At 40.6% G+C, this 18,414-nt stretch overlaps 3 protein-coding genes across 5 annotated transcripts; 2 read left to right on the top strand and 1 right to left on the bottom strand.

Moving 5' to 3' along the window:
- Nucleotides 1-26: 26 nt before the first annotated feature.
- rhbdl2 (rhomboid, veinlet-like 2 (Drosophila)) lies at nucleotides 27-7,902 on the top strand. 3 transcript variants are annotated; one of them, XM_030073273.1, is made up of 8 exons: nucleotides 27-146; nucleotides 1,164-1,404; nucleotides 4,694-4,842; nucleotides 4,969-5,081; nucleotides 5,326-5,426; nucleotides 5,799-5,859; nucleotides 5,974-6,035; nucleotides 7,277-7,902. In XM_030073273.1, the coding sequence occupies exons 2-8, from the start codon at nucleotides 1,177-1,179 to the stop codon at nucleotides 7,454-7,456; spliced, it is 894 nt and encodes a 297-aa protein (XP_029929133.1). In that variant the 5' UTR covers nucleotides 27-146; nucleotides 1,164-1,176; the 3' UTR covers nucleotides 7,457-7,902. The 3 variants fall into 3 exon arrangements, with proteins under 3 accessions (XP_029929133.1, XP_029929131.1, XP_029929132.1); XM_030073271.1 differs by lacking the exon at nucleotides 27-146 and adding an exon at nucleotides 156-573; XM_030073272.1 differs by lacking the exon at nucleotides 27-146 and adding an exon at nucleotides 590-724.
- A 3,895-nt stretch (nucleotides 7,903-11,797) lies between these two features.
- gja9a (gap junction protein alpha 9a) lies at nucleotides 11,798-14,271 on the top strand. The gene is made up of 2 exons (XM_030072780.1): nucleotides 11,798-12,045; nucleotides 12,373-14,271. The coding sequence occupies exon 2, from the start codon at nucleotides 12,392-12,394 to the stop codon at nucleotides 13,886-13,888; it is 1,497 nt and encodes a 498-aa protein (XP_029928640.1). The 5' UTR covers nucleotides 11,798-12,045; nucleotides 12,373-12,391; the 3' UTR covers nucleotides 13,889-14,271.
- Nucleotides 14,272-15,704: 1,433 nt separating this feature from the next.
- Nucleotides 15,705-17,526, bottom strand: LOC115374060 (c-Myc-binding protein-like). The gene is made up of 5 exons (XM_030072781.1): nucleotides 17,367-17,526; nucleotides 16,754-16,826; nucleotides 16,405-16,453; nucleotides 16,069-16,198; nucleotides 15,705-15,951 (listed from the first exon to the last, which is right to left on the bottom strand). The coding sequence occupies exons 1-5, from the start codon at nucleotides 17,379-17,381 to the stop codon at nucleotides 15,904-15,906; spliced, it is 315 nt and encodes a 104-aa protein (XP_029928641.1). The 5' UTR covers nucleotides 17,382-17,526; the 3' UTR covers nucleotides 15,705-15,903.
- Nucleotides 17,527-18,414: the final 888 nt, after the last annotated feature.

Here is an 18,414-nt window from a genome sequence, read left to right as displayed (position 1 = left end):
AGATGGTCATTATTTATATTATTTTTTTTTTCCACGGTGGAAAGGCGTGTGGGGGTTTGTATCAAAGCTGATTCACTCTGCTGTATGGAAAATGAGGAGCTGCTCGGCCAGTGACGTCACCGACCACAGGTGTGGTACGGAAACAGGTAGAGGCGGTAATAACATGGCTTCAAAACATCAACATTCACGGTTAATGTAGGAACGTTTACACTGAGTTTACTGGAAAAGGGAAGCGCGGTTTGTTTGGGCTGCGGAAGGAAGTTTGCTGCAGGAAAAAGCAAGGAAAGATCTATAATTATCTCAAGCAAGCTTTTTTTTTTCCCTCCGGGCTCTCAGGGACAGTCATTTTGAGGAGGCAACCGATCGCGGATTGCTTGATCCTAAACATGGAGGAATAATTTGGACAAAAAAAATGCTTTGCCCTGTATAGAACCGCATAATGTATTCTGTATTTCAATCTGCGACCGTCAGCAAATTCTTTTAGTTTACAATTTTAGTTGTTTACAGTCGTTCAATCGAATAATTGTCGGACCTCCTGCAGTCACACATCCGCTCTTCCTGTTAAAGTCTCGGGTGAGTAACATTTGAATCGACTGAGGAACTCACCGAATATTCACCAACTTTCCCATGCCTGTATTTTCCACAAAAGATGCCTGCTTAAAAGTTGTGGACCTCCATGTGAAGTCTTCATCAGCAACCGGTGTCTTCTGAGAACAATACACTGGTATGATAGTGACTGAGCAGGCCGCTTAAGGACAACAGCACAGTATAGTTCATGTGTTTAGATTTTCTCAGCATGTTTTGTTTGGGCAACTTCACTAATTTGTTTCCCCATTAAATTCAATGCAGTACTTCCATTGGGAATCATTGGTCTTTCTGGGTTGGAGCAATCTCAAGTATGCACTTTTTAAAGCGGCATCAGTCTTATTTTATGCGTCTGTGGTTATTTCTATTGTTAAGGTAGCACAATAGATTGACAAAAATCATATTTATCAGAATGCAGTGGATTTACATAGCTCTAGTTCTCCATGGTATGATAGTTAGTTTTTTTTTTTTTTTTTTTTTTTTTTTTTTTTACTTTGAATTTTGTTTCATTTAAGTGAATTTGTAATTGCCTGTGTAAGGAAGAACTGGTATGCCAGCATATGGGTTCTCCTTTACAGGGTTGAAGAAGTGATGGATGACATTGACATTGAGGAGCAGGACCCCTTCCCTGTGGACAGAGATGGGGTGCAGTGGAGGGATGGAGACCAGACCGACAGTAATAGAAAGCTGGGATTTTGTGAGAAGTTCCAACGTTCAGTCTCCAAATGGATGCTTCCAGAAGACTCCCGCAACACATACCTGGAGCGTGCCAACTGCTGCCCGCCTCCCATCTTCATCATCTTCATCAGCATCGGGGAGGTGAGGCCTTTCGAGACGCTCGGCCAGACTCATCTCCGGTTTCAATAAGCAGGGAGGAGATGTTTGTTACCTCCATTCAGCTTGTAACGCTGGCAGATTGCTCACTTTAGTATTTTTGCCATCGCTTTTCAGAGGTAGTCTTCTTAAAGGCATGATCCACCCCGCATGCAAACCCTGTTGAAACAGTGACGACCAGGGATGTATCTTGCCCTGAGAGTCAAAAGAGCAAGGGCCTTTTAGTCTTGCCGTTTTGCACCAACATTTGTACAGCGGAAAGGAAATCATAGAAGGAACAGAGAAACCAGTTTCTCCCCTGAGAGTAGATTCAATAGACCATGATGCATTGCAGGCACAGCACATGTTGCATTTTGAGTAAGGGGCATACCCTTTGCTTTTCCTTGATTTGGAAAATATCTGACTCTTTTGCTTCCAGATTAAGGGAAAGTGGGTACAGCCAACATCATTACAAGTTAACAGGGTTGTCAGTATTTGCCTTAATATCAGTTTAGTCCAATTCAGGATTCACTAGTTGGCAGTTCAATTTAAGGAATATATATTTTTTGGAACGATTTAGTTCCATTCTAGTTTGAAAAAAGACGATTCACGTCAAACGATTTGATTCAGTCCTTTTAGCCCAAAATTTATCCGTTAAATAAAGACATGCAATCATGTAAGACTATGTCCTTTTTCTTCTGAAATGTGAAAAAGTTTTAAATGTGCTTTCAGATCACCATAAAGACCTGTGACTGAGTCAATTACAAAGCATTTCATATCGATTCAGCCCAGAGTCCGAGCGATTCATTCTATATTTGTTTAGGAGATCGATTGACTTTGATGCATGCTTTATTGCATCGATGCAGTGAAGGAATTGTTACACCCCGTGTAGTTATGACATGTAATCACAAAACAGCTCCTGTGCCTTGACCATCGGCCGCTGATGACGTCAAACGGTTTAATCGCGTGCGACGGAGGATTTTGCCTTCCAAACTGAGTCAGCTGATCAAACAGTTAAGTGGCTAATTCATGGGGAGTTATTGGCAATTGGGGCCATAGGGTAAAAATGATTAATGCTGTGCCCTGAATGTATTTGGCACACTTTGGAGCACTGGGGCAACCAGTATGGATTCTGTGATCTAATTCTACAGCATGTGCAGCCTACATCTGTCTTGGATGCTGCCATGGCCTTAATAACACTATTGATTTTCTTTGATTGTATTTAGGGCAGCAGATCATGTGCTGAACTTGTTTATCAGACCTTGTGTCAGATATTTTTGACCCTAAGTGAAACGACGGGTGTTATTTGACATCATATAGGTATTCGATTATAGGTTGTCTCTTGATTTGAATACGGCCCAGATCTGAACTGAGAAGCTCTTGTGCAGCCACAGACATTTGCCTCTCTCATTCTGTCCGCTTATATCTCCCTCTCTCTTTCCACGCTCGGCTCTGCCTTAACCATGGGACATCTCAAAACAGTTTTTATTCCTGTGAATGTCTTAATTCATCCAAGGAAATCCCCAGATGCAGGCACGGGTTCAATCAAAATAGAAGTTTTAGCCTCATGGTTGGATTGGGTACAGTTAATATTCATGGGATTCAGAGGTGCTTTCTCCAAATGTGTGAAAAGAAAAGCCACCCTACCTTGATTTTTGGATGCAAGTTAATAAACATGTTTGTGTATCATGGAGAGGCATGGAATGTGTGGCGTTTTAGAGGCCGATTTGTTCAAATAGGTTTTCATGCACCTTGATGTTTTTTGGAGCTGGAAAAAGACTCATTTCCTCTGAGCATACTGTCTGTTCCTTCTCTCCGCGCCAAAGGGGATGTTGATGACTAGTACGGGTGAATGATGTGGCAAAAAAATCATATTGAAATTATTTGGACAGATGTTTCAACTGAGATATGATTCACTGTTTTAGTCAGAATGATCATTTTTGCATCATAAAATTTCATTTTCACTTCAATAAAATAAATGCCTATGTTCAGTTACACCTAAAGGCTGATGGTCATCCCTCTTAAAATGTTACCTTTAGAGTGTTGATAGATATGCCTAAAGCACTTATAATCTTGGACATTGCAGTCGGTTTGCCAGTAGATTTTGTGTAATGTGTGAGGTTGCTGTCAGGTTTGGTTGAAAGCTGTCATTTTTGCTCCCTTATCAGCGAGCTGTTTGTCCTCTGCCCATTCATACTGTGGAAAGACAGCTACTTTTGATGGAACAGCTCAGTCTTTGTTGCTCACAGATGTCCACTGTCACCGCTTTTGAATGACTGTGTGGACACTTTCTTCTTGGGGCATTTGGCACATTATTTATCCAGTGAAAATCGACTGTGCTCGTGTGCTCGTTTTCAACACACCCCTGTTTAACACTTGTATGGAGAGATAGGAGCATTCAGACCTGGGAGCTGCTTCGTATAATTACAGTCTTTTATGGCTGGCCACTAGGCAGCTCCATGTAGGAATGTCACAAGAATCAATAAATACACACCAATATAAAAATTTTGAAAATGATACTAATACTGATGTTTGTAGCACCAATACATGACACCTCACTGTGTAACTCACTGCTTCCATTTTAATGAAGCCTTAGCCTAATGTTAAAACACTTACCGGACCGTAAATCAGAATGAGAACACATAATCATACCATTCGTTTTATTTGTTGTCACAGCAGAACATTTCAAGTCCCTCTCTTTTGAAGTTATTATTTTGTCAGGCTGCTTTGGTATCTACTTGAAGGCTACATGCCGGTGTTGCATGTGTAACTCAGTGTTCTGCTGTGGCCCACAAATCCTTGAAACGCATAAAGCTTCTGTTTAATCCTCTGCGTTTATACAAAGTTTTACATAAAAGAGTATTTGCTGAGTGAAGGAATATGTGTCATTGTATCACATACTGAATCATGGAATTTCACTGGCATTGGTATAAAACTACCAAAATCCTGATATCTGCAATTTTGTTGTGTGCCTGGTCATGCAATGACAATAAAGTACATTCATTCATTCATTCATTCATTCATTCACATGCCCAGCTTCAGGAGAGCTACATGCCTGTATCCATGGGACAGAGCTAAAAGTGTTTGCCATTCCCTTTCTCACTTGCTTTATTTTTGTCTCAGCTGCTCTGATATCCAACCAAATTTTCACAAATCCAGCCTCTTGAGTGTGTGAGAAGAAAGTAAAAGAACTCCACTTGCCTGTAGGGAAGTTAAACATTAACTTATTATGTGACTTTTGATTTAATTTCTCACTGCACAACTAATGTGGGGTGTGTTCACTGTTGTTGATCAGTTGGCAGTGTTTATCTACTATGCGGTGTGGAAGCCGCAGAAGCAGTGGGTGACCCTGGAGGATGGCATCTGGAACAGCCCCCTCACCTACAGGCCAGATGTTAGGGAGGAAGCCTGGCGCTTTGTCTCGTACATGTTTGTCCATGCCGGGTAAGGAGGGGGGTCGAGTTAATGAGCCAACATAAGGAGTGTGGGTGCATACACATTTTTCTACCACCCCCTCAAACTTTTGATTAAGAATCACTGTTCTCCTTCTTCCTTGCTTATTCCTTCCAGTGTGGAGCACATCTTGGGGAATCTGGTGATGCAGCTGCTGTTGGGCATCCCGCTGGAACTGGTACATAAAGGCTTTGAAGTGGGGATGGTGTACATGGCCGGTGTCCTGGCAGGTCAGCACCACCCGTCTCTCACATTCCTTTTCTCTTATGCATAAAGCAAGAGGTGGCATTGCCAACATCTGTACTAAAACACTGCATAATCTTAAACTAGTCTTCATAAGTGAAGTGTAGTCGAGGACTGTGATCGGCATGCACCCAGATATCTAACATTTGCTCACTTGAAGTTGGTTTTTCCTGTTTGTCAGAGACGCCATTGATGCTAAAGCTGATTATTTGTGTGATTGTTTCCCCTCAGGATCCCTGGCCAGCTCCATCTTTGATCCTCTTAGTGCCTTGGTGGGGGCCTCTGGGGGTGTGTACGCCCTGATAGGAGGCTATTTTATGAATGCCGTGGTGGTAAGTTTAGATGAGAATGGGCTGCATTTCATTCTCAAGTGTGCACACTTTGTTGATTTCCCTATGCCACTTGTCAGCTGTTTAACATAAGTCTCATTTTAATGGTTTTGTAATGGTGCATTTAGCAGTTAAAGATCTACTGAGCAGACATTCAAGCTGTTAGTGTTATTACTTTTAGGTATATATATCAATGTTACTCGGCTCTATAAGTGGGCCTTATTTGAACCAGTAATCCAATCCCTTTGTTTTTACTGATTGTTTGATAATGTTTGTTTTGTAACCTGTTTCCAGGCGCGTTTTTAGGTTTGTGAGAAAACTGCTATGCAAAAGTTCTCATCCTCATAGCTGGCATATATGTGTTTGATTTCACAGAACTTCCGAGAGATGATTCCTCTCCTGGGAGTGTTTCGTATCCTCGCCATAGTGATTATTGGTGGGTTCCTTGAATCCTCCACTCTGTGATATTATTGGCCTGTTTGTTTATTGCTTTAGCTGCTGTGGTCATACTTCAAAAAATGTCAAAGTCAATTCTGTTTTCTTTCACCAGTTGGAACGGATGTTGGTTTTGCCATCTACAGGAGATTTATCAGCAATGAGTCTGGTTTGAAGGTATGAATGCATCTGCTTTTGCCATTTCCCTCTCCGTGTGCCGTAGAAGGTTGCGTCAACAAGGCAGGAAACAAACAAATGGGCTGTGCTATCCTTTTTTTTTTTTTTTTGTCATGCACAGACTAGGCCATAATAGCTGTCTAGCCAACCACACCTTAAGTTAACAGTGGCTGGCAGTGGCTTTGATTTGCTTGTGGCTATAGAAAAGACCAGTACTAATGCAGAAGTTGTGTCACCCAGTTGGTTGAAGCTTAAAATGTAGACACAAGCCTCCGGCCAGGATTCATAAATCACGCGGCCACATGCCTCTTCTGTATGGGCATGTACACACAAAGACCATACACCTGAACACTTTCCACAAAACCTGCCTTTCAGTTGCACACAGGGTGTCTGCAGGTCCATTAAAAGTCATAAAATGTCTTTTTCTAAATATTAGGCCTTGAAAATCATCAAATAGTCTTAAATTTGTATTACTGAGGTCTTAATTTCAGCAGTTCTCCTGCAAAGTTAACATAATATAGCACGCTCTGTCTGCCACTAAATGCTTTTTTTTTCTAACTGGCTATGCTTACCTGTTGGGAAAGTGCCTATTCTACATTAACCCTGCTCACTTTATCCTGTTTGTCATATTTACCTGTAGAGAGAAATCCAAGAAAATCTATTTACTTACCTGTCCCAGTTGCTGTGTGGAAGAAAGTAACGGCTGGATTTATTACAGCAGAATTTTTCTATCAAACATAAAGGCAACTGATTCTACTTATAAAACTGACTTCTGCGTTGGACCAAATGTGTAGTATTTACTTGCTATGCTTATTTGACTATGAGGAAGGGGATTCGTCTACAAATAAGCCTTAAATGTTAATAATGTTTGTCTTTAAAATCTATTAAAAAGCATTATATTTAATCATCTGACACCTTGGTACATCAGTAGTCCCCTTTGTGAAGTTTGGACTCCATAGTTTCAGTTTTAAAGAATAAAACAACAGCCAAGAGTGTATCTTCTCTCCATGTTTGTCTTTCCAGGAGATTAAACCAACACCTGCTTCCTTGTTCCCTCCCCCGCAGTTATCTCATGTTTTTTCCCCCCTTTCCCTTATTTGCTGGCAGTTGCACGAGAACTGATCCTACTGGTTTTACGGGGTTTTCACCACATTTCAGCATGGTCTAATGATAGTAGTTGAGGGTCTTTAGTCTGTATGGTCCATTTCTTTTAAGTGTGACCCCACCCTCTCTTGCCTCAGGTGTCCTTTGTGGCTCACATCGGAGGAGGGGTGGCCGGTATGACCATCGGCTACGTCTTCTTCAGCTGCTACAACAAGAAGCTGCTCAAAGACCCGCGTTTCTGGTTGTGTATAGTGGGTTACGTGGTCTTTGTGCTCTTCGCTGTGCTCTTCAACATCTTCCTGTCCCCAGCATCGTAGGATTTTAAACCCTGACTCACCAAAACGTTAAAAGTTACACTACAGGCCTTAAAGTCACACTCAGGAAGCTGTTTTCTGCTGATACTAATGATGTACATCAGACCAAAAGGTGATTTTCAGGGACTATGTGAATATGGTGCACAGGGTTTTGTTTGTTTTATTTTTATAAAAGTCAGACCTCCTTTTTTTTTCAACAACTTGAGTTCAAATGGAAGGGAGCCTCCTGCTGTTTAGTGGTAGAATTGCATAAAGTAAATCTTGTGTGTGTTAGGCAATAACGTTGATGACAAGGTGCCTTTTATTCTTCTATATGCCTTATAATTCGGGTATTGATATTTTTAGTACACACATATTTCCATTTTTCACTTTGCTGTGTTTTTTAAGGGTAATTTATGTGTATGCTTTTTGATGTATTCAAAGTGTTCATGATTATCAGCAGCATTGAGGATATTTACCAGTGTTAACGCATGGGTCCTGACTTATGTCATTTTGCTCTGAGATTTTGCAGCATCTTTTTGTTAATGTGATTTATGGTAAGTTTTTGGTGAATCAGCACCGTCACAGCACTCCAGTGTTTCTCAAAACATATCTTAAACTCAGCTCTTTTTTTTTTTATATCAGTCACAGTTGATGAAGATGTTAATCTCTCAGGTTTCACCCCTGTTCACAGCAGTTGTCCTGTATGGAATTACTACCAGAGAGAAAGTGTATGTGTTCCTGCCAAAGTTGTATCTTTCTATGGAGAACCAGGCATCTGTAGGGAAAGAGGATTTCAAAACTCTGATATTGTCCTTTTTGTTTTGTAAGGTGTTATACAACTCCAGGGCTTGGTTGAAAGCCTGGATATTATTCAGTCAAACTCTTCTGACAGGATGTGTTGACCTCATGAAGGTGTTACACTGTAGATTAATTTCCCTGTCATAAACATTACTTCTTGAAATCAAAACTTTAAACATGAACCTTCAATTTCAGGCAATCAAAACCATTTTAACCTCTTAGTCGGTTCAGTCTGGAGTAGATATCGTAGCATACTGTCAGCTACAGGTGTCCTCTGTTGTCGAACACACAGCTATACAATTAAATTATGAATCATTTCAATCATGTTTCATTGTGAACTTTAGTACATGTAACTGTATGGTGGCATTACATTAATTAAATTTCCAAAGTTTATAAAACCCTTCTGATCATCATCTTAGATTTGGAAGGGTATTTGATAGTTGTTTTTTTTTTTTTTTTTTCTATTTCATATGCCTTAATTAAAATTTGTAATATTACCAGTAACCTGTATGACAAAAGCGGATGCAAAATGGAGGCAGAAATATGTTGACTTTCACACTTGATTTTGCATCGACACAGCTGAATGTCTGAGAAAACATTTTTAATAAAAAAAATTTGGCACATGGTGAAAAGGCTTCTCTAGTGTTTTTTGATATGCTTTATTATAGAGAATCACTGAAAATCTGCAGAAGTGGGACAAGGCTATTGATTTTGTCTGATGAATGAATACAGTGGCCACAGTAAAGACCACATTTCCTGCAGGAGCTGGCAGTGTGAGTTTCACTGCCAACGCGTTTAAAGGTTGGCAGACGTCCATATTGTGTACAGGGCATCAGGCTGGCATTTCATGGTGCCAGTCGAACTGCTTGTCTTCGCTCCACGCTCCAAAAGTGATGGGCCTTAAAACCAAATACAATTGATTTCACCCCATTGCATTCTCCATATTTGACATTAAATGTGGAACATTACTCACTTTGCAAAATTAGTGCATCAATATAACCCGGTGCATTTGTATTAGCTTGTTGCCTTTGGAAACAAACACTGTAGAGGTATGTTGCCCTGTTTTGCTCTACATTAGACGAATCAGATGTAGTCATTATTTTTTATTAATGATCTTGGTGCAGTCTTTAGTGATAAGAAGTCACTGCTGTGTTGTTTTTGCAGTTCTTCCCAGAGTTCACTTACTACTAAACCTGTATATGGTGACGTCTTTCCTTGGATTTTTTTTTTTTTTTTTTGCTGATGAAACTTGAGTGTCTGTAAGTGGCACTCTTTGTTCAGCCACGGTGGCTATTCTCATGCTAACTACCCAGCCCTTTTATTTGGTCCAAACAAACCACTGTTGCTGCCTCTGGCAACATAAAATACCTAATCTGCTGAGCCTCAGAGGATTTCTCACTGGAAAAACATGCTCAACACTGGGTGTTTTGTGAAGCAAATGTAAAACCTTTAATAAATTAAGTAGTGGTTGTGTTACTGCTGAGTTATACCACTTGACAATAGAGCAGCAACATCTTCATTTGTTCATATGACAAAATATAGTGTGTTGTGGAGAATAATCTTCTGTTGGGAAACTTAGGGGGATTTGGCCCTGCTGAGTTTTATTGCTCTGCCATTATGAAGTCTAAAGTCACAGTTACGGTCTCAAAGGGCTTTATAACATCCCCATTGTGAAAACAATAAACAGCTCCCTGCATATGACTGAATACCAAGCAAAATTTCCAAAATCCAGACTTAAACCTGGAGTATTATTTCAGGGTGAGAGGGTCCTTGAAAACTGTGGGATGCATGATTTAATAATAAATACCATGTCAGCCCACTTTGTGAAGTGTCAGATAGCATTAACCTCCCACCAGAAAAGTATTAAAGTAAAGGCTGAAAAAAAAGGCACTCAGCAATCTTGATCGGTGAATTAACATTTGTATTTTCTTCTTTTCTTCAAAAACTAAGAGCTCCACTGCTGGCTTTGCTAATGAGAAAGACAGAGTCGGAGCAAAATTAAAGGATCCCTCTTGACAACTTGTTCCATAATTAGGCTACTGTCAATTTAACTCATAAGTCAGGAGGTGAATAGTTGTTTCATGTCGCACTCATTTTTGGATTTTATGATAATTTTACTACATTAACCAACTTGGTGTAGATTGCTGACAACAAAAATGGATTTTAATGCCATTTTAAGTGAAACAGCTGTTTATATAGACAATGTGCAAGAGTTTTCCCTGTTACAATGAATGTAAATACAAGGCTGATAGACAACTAAAAGTTGATTGCTGTTGTTGGGAGGAAAAAGTTACGTAGCAGTATGATTTTCCCAGTGTTCATTGACCCGGCATGGCCCTATGTCCCCCTAATTTGCTTGTACCAGACGTGTTCAAATCAATCCCACTCTTCTAGGCCATATTAGGGCAGAACGAGGGATTTAAGGTCATAAATGAAGAGTTTAGTTTGGAATAACCTCACATTAGCAAACTCGCTGAATACATTTTTCTGGTGAGGAAGTCTTCAGTTGAGCTTAGGTTGATCGATGGTTTGGGATTTCATCACTTTTGATTTGTTTGGTTCAACTTTGCCACAGCCAATAATCAGGTTGGGTTTCCCATTTCCTGCTGAGAGCCAATATTCTCACACTTTGAGATCATGGTCATGCTTTGTATAGCTAATGATGTGTACTGCCAAGGGTGTCATGGATGACTGGTGGTGTATTAACAGCAAACACATGACACATGATTTTGACAAAACACCTTTACGGTTTACAAAGACATTTTGAAGCATTTTGTACTATTTAGAGTTGGAATGTGTAGTTGACAAGAAGTGACTGAAAAGGGGATCAAATTTTGCGTGAATTGTGTCAGACAACAGAGAGAAGCAGCAGAGTATGAAATCGGACATGACTCATTGATTACTGCACATTAGAAAACCATTGATTAAACAAGGCCTGTATGGATGAGTGACTTCCACTGCATTGCACAGAAACTGTTGTCAGCTCTTTCCATTTATACATGCAGAGCTGCTCATCAGATTAGCTGCAACAATTGAGTGCTAATGTGTCTCAGGCATGTAGCCTGGGTGGAAAGATCTGCAAAACAGTAGTCATTATGCATCTATTTGGAAAGAGAACGGTCACTAATAGTCACTAACTAATGCACAGACTCCCAAGTGAGTTACAAGAATAGGCTCAGTGTAACACAAGTAAGACAAATTTTAGCTATAGCCAAACATATGCAGGCAAATGGGTTCTGTTCTGCCAAGCTGAGATGAAAATTTGTGCTGGAACCCAACTATTTTGAGGCTGATCCAAATGTATTCGTGGAGCAGCTGATATTGACTTTTTCTTGTTAGAGTACTGTTGGCACTCTTCCCAACACAGCACAGATCTCGCCACTCTGTGCCTGGCAGCACTGGGCATAGGCAGGTCACTGAAATTTAGGTGATGCGCAGGGACAGATGTGGGGGGCATCAACGATTTTTTTTTCAACATTTTGGTGACCACGTCACGGCTTCATGACCCGGGGAGATTTAAGTCACCGGCAGTCTATCCATGCTGCTGCAAGGTAAATGGAAATAACAGCCACACAGAGCTCTGTTGGCCACCGGGAGTGGATTTATTAGGACAAAACAGGACCTCTAAAAATATCTGAATAGGAACAACTGGTCAGCCTACAATTAAATCAGTGTCTGTTAAGTCGGCTGTGCTTAGTTTTTAATTATTTTTATTTATTTATTTATTTTTTACAAATATGTGACACTTCGGATGACTCATCACGTCACATTAAATTTTCACAGTGCTAATGTTTCATTTTTCCTGGTGTGAGGTACGTGCTTGATGAATTCATTGTTATTCCGTCATTTCTGTTTATTTTTTAAGGATTAGATAAGTTTGATTAGGTGGCTTACTTTGAAACTTATTTGCCTTTAATTTGCATAATACTCACTTAATATGAAAGTCTGTTTACATTCTATCTACTGTTATTTTCAATATAAAATCCGATTTATGTCCTTGATGGAATACCATCCCTGTAGCTGCACACATTGCACAATGAATGCTCGTACATGTTTTGAAATTGGTGACAGAATTTTATGCAATTTCATCAGATTTCTTGCCAAACTTTTTAATCTCTCATTTCACGCCCTTTTGTCAGTCATAATGGCCGAGTGAAGATGGGAGACTGGAACTTCCTTGGGGGGATACTGGAGGAGGTGCATATCCACTCCACTATGGTAGGCAAGATCTGGCTCACCATCCTGTTCATCTTCCGCATGCTGGTGCTCGGCGTGGCCGCTGAGGATGTGTGGAACGATGAGCAGGCGGACTTCATATGCAATACCGAGCAGCCTGGATGCCGCAACGTGTGCTACGACCTGGCCTTCCCCATCTCCCTAATCCGCTATTGGGTGCTGCAGGTCATTTTTGTGTCCTCTCCCTCGCTGGTTTACATGGGCCATGCTCTCTACCGGCTTCGGGCACTGGAGAAGGCCCGACAGAGGAAGAAGGCATTGCTGCGCCGGGAGCTGGAGATGGTGGATGTAGAGATGGCTGAGGCTAAGAAGAGGATCGAGCGTGAAATGAAGCAGCTCGATCAGGGGAAGCTCAACAAAGCTCCTCTGAGGGGTTCCTTGCTGCGCACCTATGTGGCTCATATTTTCACTCGCTCTGCTGTTGAGGTGCTCTTCATGACGGGGCAGTATCTCCTTTATGGCTTCCATCTCTACCCTCTCTTCAAGTGTGAGCGGGAGCCTTGCCCCAATGCAGTGGACTGCTATGTTTCCAGACCAACAGAAAAAAGCGTCTTCATGGTGTTCATGCAATGCATCGCCGCAGTTTCCCTCTTCCTTAACATCTTGGAGATCATGCATCTGGGCTACAAGAAGATTAAAAAGGGCATCTTGGACTTCTATCCACACTTGAGAGATGAGAGGGATGAGTTTGATGATTTCTATGCCAGCAACTCAAAAAAACAGTCTGTTGTGCAGATAGCCCGGAAGGCGACAATCGCCTCTGCACCCAGTGACTACAACTTCTTGATGGGGAAGGCTCAGGGCACAGGTATGTACCCAAACTTCATGAACCCTCCAGCTGTATTTCCTCTTCAAAGTGAGCTGGCCACTAAGCAGGTTTTGGATGATCATTGCAAAGGTGCAGCTCACAGCCTCACAGAGCATAACTGCACCCCCACAAACACTACCAATGAGCCCTGCTCACCACTCTGTGACTCACTGACCCCTCCAAAGCAGGAGGAGCCGGAGGATTCTTTACACCTTTCCCCACACAGTGAGGATGATGGCAAAGAGACAGGGGGTCCGGACTCTCCAAAATGGTCATCAAAGGCAGCTCATGCTTCCTCCTGCCCCACGCTGCCAGTAAGTATGGTGAGGAGACCGTGGAGGGCTCATGGCTCTTTTAACTGTTCTACAGTACTGGAGGGTAAGAGCTCTGACACAGATTCATACGGGGGCACAAAAAACAATAGTGAATACACTTCTGCTCGAATGCGGTCAAAATCAGAGGCCAAACATCCAAGTCGGCCTTCAACCCCCGAGTCACTGGATGACTCCAGTTCAGGATCCAGGCACAGCCCAAGACCACCTTCCTCGAACCGCAAAACATCACTGGGAAGTAGCACAAGCAGCAAACGAGCCCCAGACTTGCACATCTAAAACCTGAATACAAATGTATTCTTCTCATCCTTATTTGTGCCATTGCACCATGGCAACCTGTGTCACTGGGGCATTCATAAGACTGTGATGTCTGCACTGCAGTTCGCATATGGAGACAACAGCACTCAAAGCCTTACTCCCCCCCTACTGGTGAAAGGTTGTAAGTTTATCTTTGGTGTAAAGTTTTGTCTTCAGATATTTAAAGCCACTGTGTAGCTGTCAGTAGTGCATGCTTTGCTGGCAGTTAATGGCAAAGCAACTTTTCGATTGTTGTTGTAATATTACGGTGAGGGACAACAGAGGTCTGCTGATGTAAACTGTATATTTTATATATTTTTAAATGTTCTTTGGAATAAAGTTGTTTTCTATTATGACCAACTGCACTCAATGTTATCAAATTCACATAAAAAAAAATAATTGTAGCCACATTTCATTGTGTAGACTTAACAATTCAAGGTACCATATTTCTCAGAGGTCCAATGCAGGATTAGTTACATGAGGCCTGACTGTCAGGGCTGAGTAACTTTTCACTGAAATGGTACATGAACATTACAAACCTACTATACAAAAACCTTAACAAGATGCATTGCTCCTATGTGTTAGGGCAGGGAGGCCAAACATTGTGCCACAGAAGGTTTTCATTCCAACTTGTGTCTACAGCTGGTGATTTCACTGATCAGCACACCTTCTACCACAAACAATCTAATCAATACAATCACCTGCCATAATCTTTGGCTGAATGGAAAGTCTCTATGCTCTTGGCTTGGAGTCATGGTTTGACACCCCTGCTCTGAAAAAAAAAAAAAAAAAAAAAAAATCCATGTCTGAGCTACATGACTGGCTAAGTGGTAAAATCGGAGCAATACTGGAGGGGTACAATTGTCAGGATGTTTTTGGTGGGAAGATTATTTTGTTGGAAAGATTATTTCCAAAGTCACATTATACATTTTAGGGCACTAGCAAGAGTGATTTTCTCCTCAAATCTGACACAAATCTGATTTTTATGAAAAAAAAAAAAAAAAAAAAAAAAAAAACAGCACTGAATCTGACATTTTAAATTCTTATTGCATCACTTTCGTAAACGTTTCCTGCTACAGTGACAGCTGTGTGAACTCTCAGATCAGACTTTGTGTTGTTTTCCCACTGAGCATGTTCACATGACTATCACAGCATCATTATTCACTGAGTGTCAGCAGTAGTGGATAAAACAAGGCAGGACAGCATCAACAATGGCAGGGAGACAAGACACTGCAAATGTAATAGATACAGAGGAAGATGCTTCAGTCAAAGCCCTTTTTTGCCTTCTTGCCCTCAGCCCAAGGTGAATGACTGCCACCACAGCAAACAACTCAAGAAATGAATGCCTGCACCAGGATTTTATTAACAGTGATGTGAATGAGTCATCACCTATTTGTCTACTCGGGGCATGATTTATAACAAAATGTGTGATATTCCAATGAGGGACCTGGCTGATATATTGATGTGCAGATATTACTCCATTGATGATGCACCAGTAAGACCAGTACAAACAAGTATATCAGCACAATAACTTGATTATTTGAGGGGTTTTTTTCTTTTACATCTACTTGTGTCAGATGTGTGTCTGAGAAATAGTTAGTATTTTGGTCTGAACAAGGCATCTAATTATGAATTATGTTAAGGAAACAATGCAACAAGTGTCTAAGCAGTGTCACCATTATATTGGTTATTATAGACCCCTGCGTTATACATTAGTCCCCAATACTGATGTCTTCAAAACAGCCCTTCAAAATCATGTGGAAGGGGGGTTTCTCATTTAAAAAGACATAAGACTGAATGAGCTGGGAAAAAAAACATTTTATACATTATGTACAAGTTACATTCTAAGAAACATCATAGAAAATAAGACTTAAGAAATATAGCACAGGTACATACACATCAGTGATCTTCACTTAACAATGCTGTTTTATGGTGAAAAACCAAAGCTATATAAAGGGGAAAAAACTACATTGACTAAGCCAGTAGTCTCTTGGTGTCTAGTTAGCTGTGCCTCCATCCTCTGGTCCGGGTTCATAACGTTGAAGCTGGAGAGATGGGGAAAATAGCTAAACTAAATTAGGCAATTCATATGTGATTTCAGATTCAACACAATTTGTACACAAGAACCAATTCCTTAATTTCATCGTGAGCAGAAATCATACCCGTGTTTTAAGTTCTTTGTTTTCTTCTACCAGCAGTGCGCACCTCTGCGTCAACTCACTCAGCTCCCGCTGTAGAGCTTCAGTGTCCGTCGACATCTTATCGGTCACACAGAGATACTGCTTCAGAAATCTGATCGGGACTTGGTTAAAGAATCTACAAAGCACTATCATCTATATTTTTATAAATGCATCCCTGATGTTGTTGTAGTTTGTGGGGGAGAGCATGAGCCTGCGTTCTGACTCATCAGCTCAACTCACTACCATCTGTGCCAAGACATATTTTGCTAGGATGATGCAGCTGTATTAGACTGGCAAGGCAGTTGTAGATAAGGATACTCCATGGCATTGCTGGGCTTCTCCTGTTCTTCATACAAAGCCACCAGTGCTGAAAGACACACACACATCTAGTAATTTCTTACAGTACAAAACAATATCTTGTCAATAAGTAACACTGTGGGAAAAACAAAACACATGTAACTACTGACCATTGTTAGAATCAGGTTGTAACATTTAAAATGTTACAACCTGATGTCAAATTTACCACAACAGTGTAAACTGGCACCATTTGAACAAATGAAGAAGTTGTGTTGGCAATTTTAGTGCTAAGCTTTGGATTCTTGTTACAAAATTGCTGCATAATGCCAAAGCGTACAGAGAAATAACAATAAAGAAGATGTTAACACACCACAGGTAAGGCTATCCAGAATGCCAGCTTTCTCCAAGTATCTCCGAAACTGTTCCCTCTTTGACTCTGAAGCCTATGGACAGAAAAAAAAAAAAAAAAAAGGTTAGCCAATTCACTACCAATTAATAATGTTGCTCAAACCTGCTCAATGATTCAGGCCTATTTAGTAGCAACAAAACATTTTTAAAAAAGTTGATTTTATTTTGAATCTGTCATTTGTGCCTCGAGGGCCAGCTAGTTAGCAATCTCCAGTCATACTCGGCACAAAATGTGCAGCTGGAAATGACACACGAGACTGTTGCAACAACTTACGATAAATAAATAAATAAACGAATAAATAAAGTCACAAAGTTTGTTTAACAATAATATGGAGGGTTTCGACTCAGCTTTAGCTAGCTAAGTTGCAGATTCTAAAACCCCACGGTTAATACAGCCAGGCCCAGACTTCAAATGTAAGTGTCGTGGACGGCCGGTGTAATGAAACGGTGCCTGGTAACCTTCGCACTCGCTAACGTTAGCTTAGCTAGCTGGCAATTTGTTGGACATGCAGCATTACTCCATGACAACACAGCACAAGTTGAGGCGAAAACAAAAAAAACATCAAGCTACTTACTCTATAATGTGCCATGCTGGTTGTCGGCCTCGTTTTCCCTATTACTTTTGTTTAAAGTGTGCCCAGCGACACGGCCACACACACAAAGTTGTACAGCAGCTGGATAAAGATGTGCTTAGTTTCGGTTATCACCTTCCCCTCTCGCGGAGTGGGTGTGCTCTGATGGGCTCGCCGCCGCCTTCATGTACACCTCGTAAACTCAAGCTTCACGAGGAGGAAGTCGCAAATACAACGTGGCAAATCCAGTCATGTTGCGCTTGAACGAGAAAATAAGAAAAGTGCATGTATGCTTTTAATTAATTTAATTATTTTTTGTAGATATATATAATTTCGACTTAAAAAACACAAATAAAGTCTCTGCTAAATACTTTTTTTAGTTGTCTTTTTAGCACTAAGAGTGTCATTTCCAAGTGTGTGACAAAAATGAGCGAACACAGAAATCATTGAAATATACAGTAATATTAATGAGTTTTAGTATATAGGAAAAATTACACAAAATAGTAACACTGACACTATTACCAATACCACCACCACGACTACTACTACTATTACAACTACTACCACTCCTACTACTACTACTATTACTGTTACTGCTACTACTACTACTACTACTACTATTACTACTACTACTACTACTACTACTACTACTACCACTACTACTACTACTACTAATAATGATGATGATAATAATGATAGTAATGAAAACACTTTGTTGGGGCTTTCAACTGTCATTTTTATTAATTACGATATTTTCGGCAGGACTTGAAAGTCTCATTTTTATTGGCGTGGATGTTCGACTCCATCTGCTGGTGAACCTACAGAATACCATAAATATTCACTTTTGATTTGATATGTTTTTTTTCCTAATCTTTATCAAATGTGCACGTTTTAATGGTAAGTGTAAAAAAATTAAGAAGCATTTTACAGCTGTGGACTCAAACGACTTTAAATACTTCCGACAAAAGTATGAATTTTGTCTGTTATTCAGGTGATAGGTCACAAAACAAGTCTGAGTACTAGTCAGGTGACAGTGAAAACCCTCAGGAGA

The sequence above is a fragment of the Myripristis murdjan genome, chromosome 16, assembly GCF_902150065.1.
Source record: "Myripristis murdjan chromosome 16, fMyrMur1.1, whole genome shotgun sequence".
Lineage (NCBI taxonomy): Eukaryota > Metazoa > Chordata > Actinopteri > Holocentriformes > Holocentridae > Myripristis > Myripristis murdjan.
This window is presented reverse-complemented; position numbering and strand designations above follow the sequence as displayed.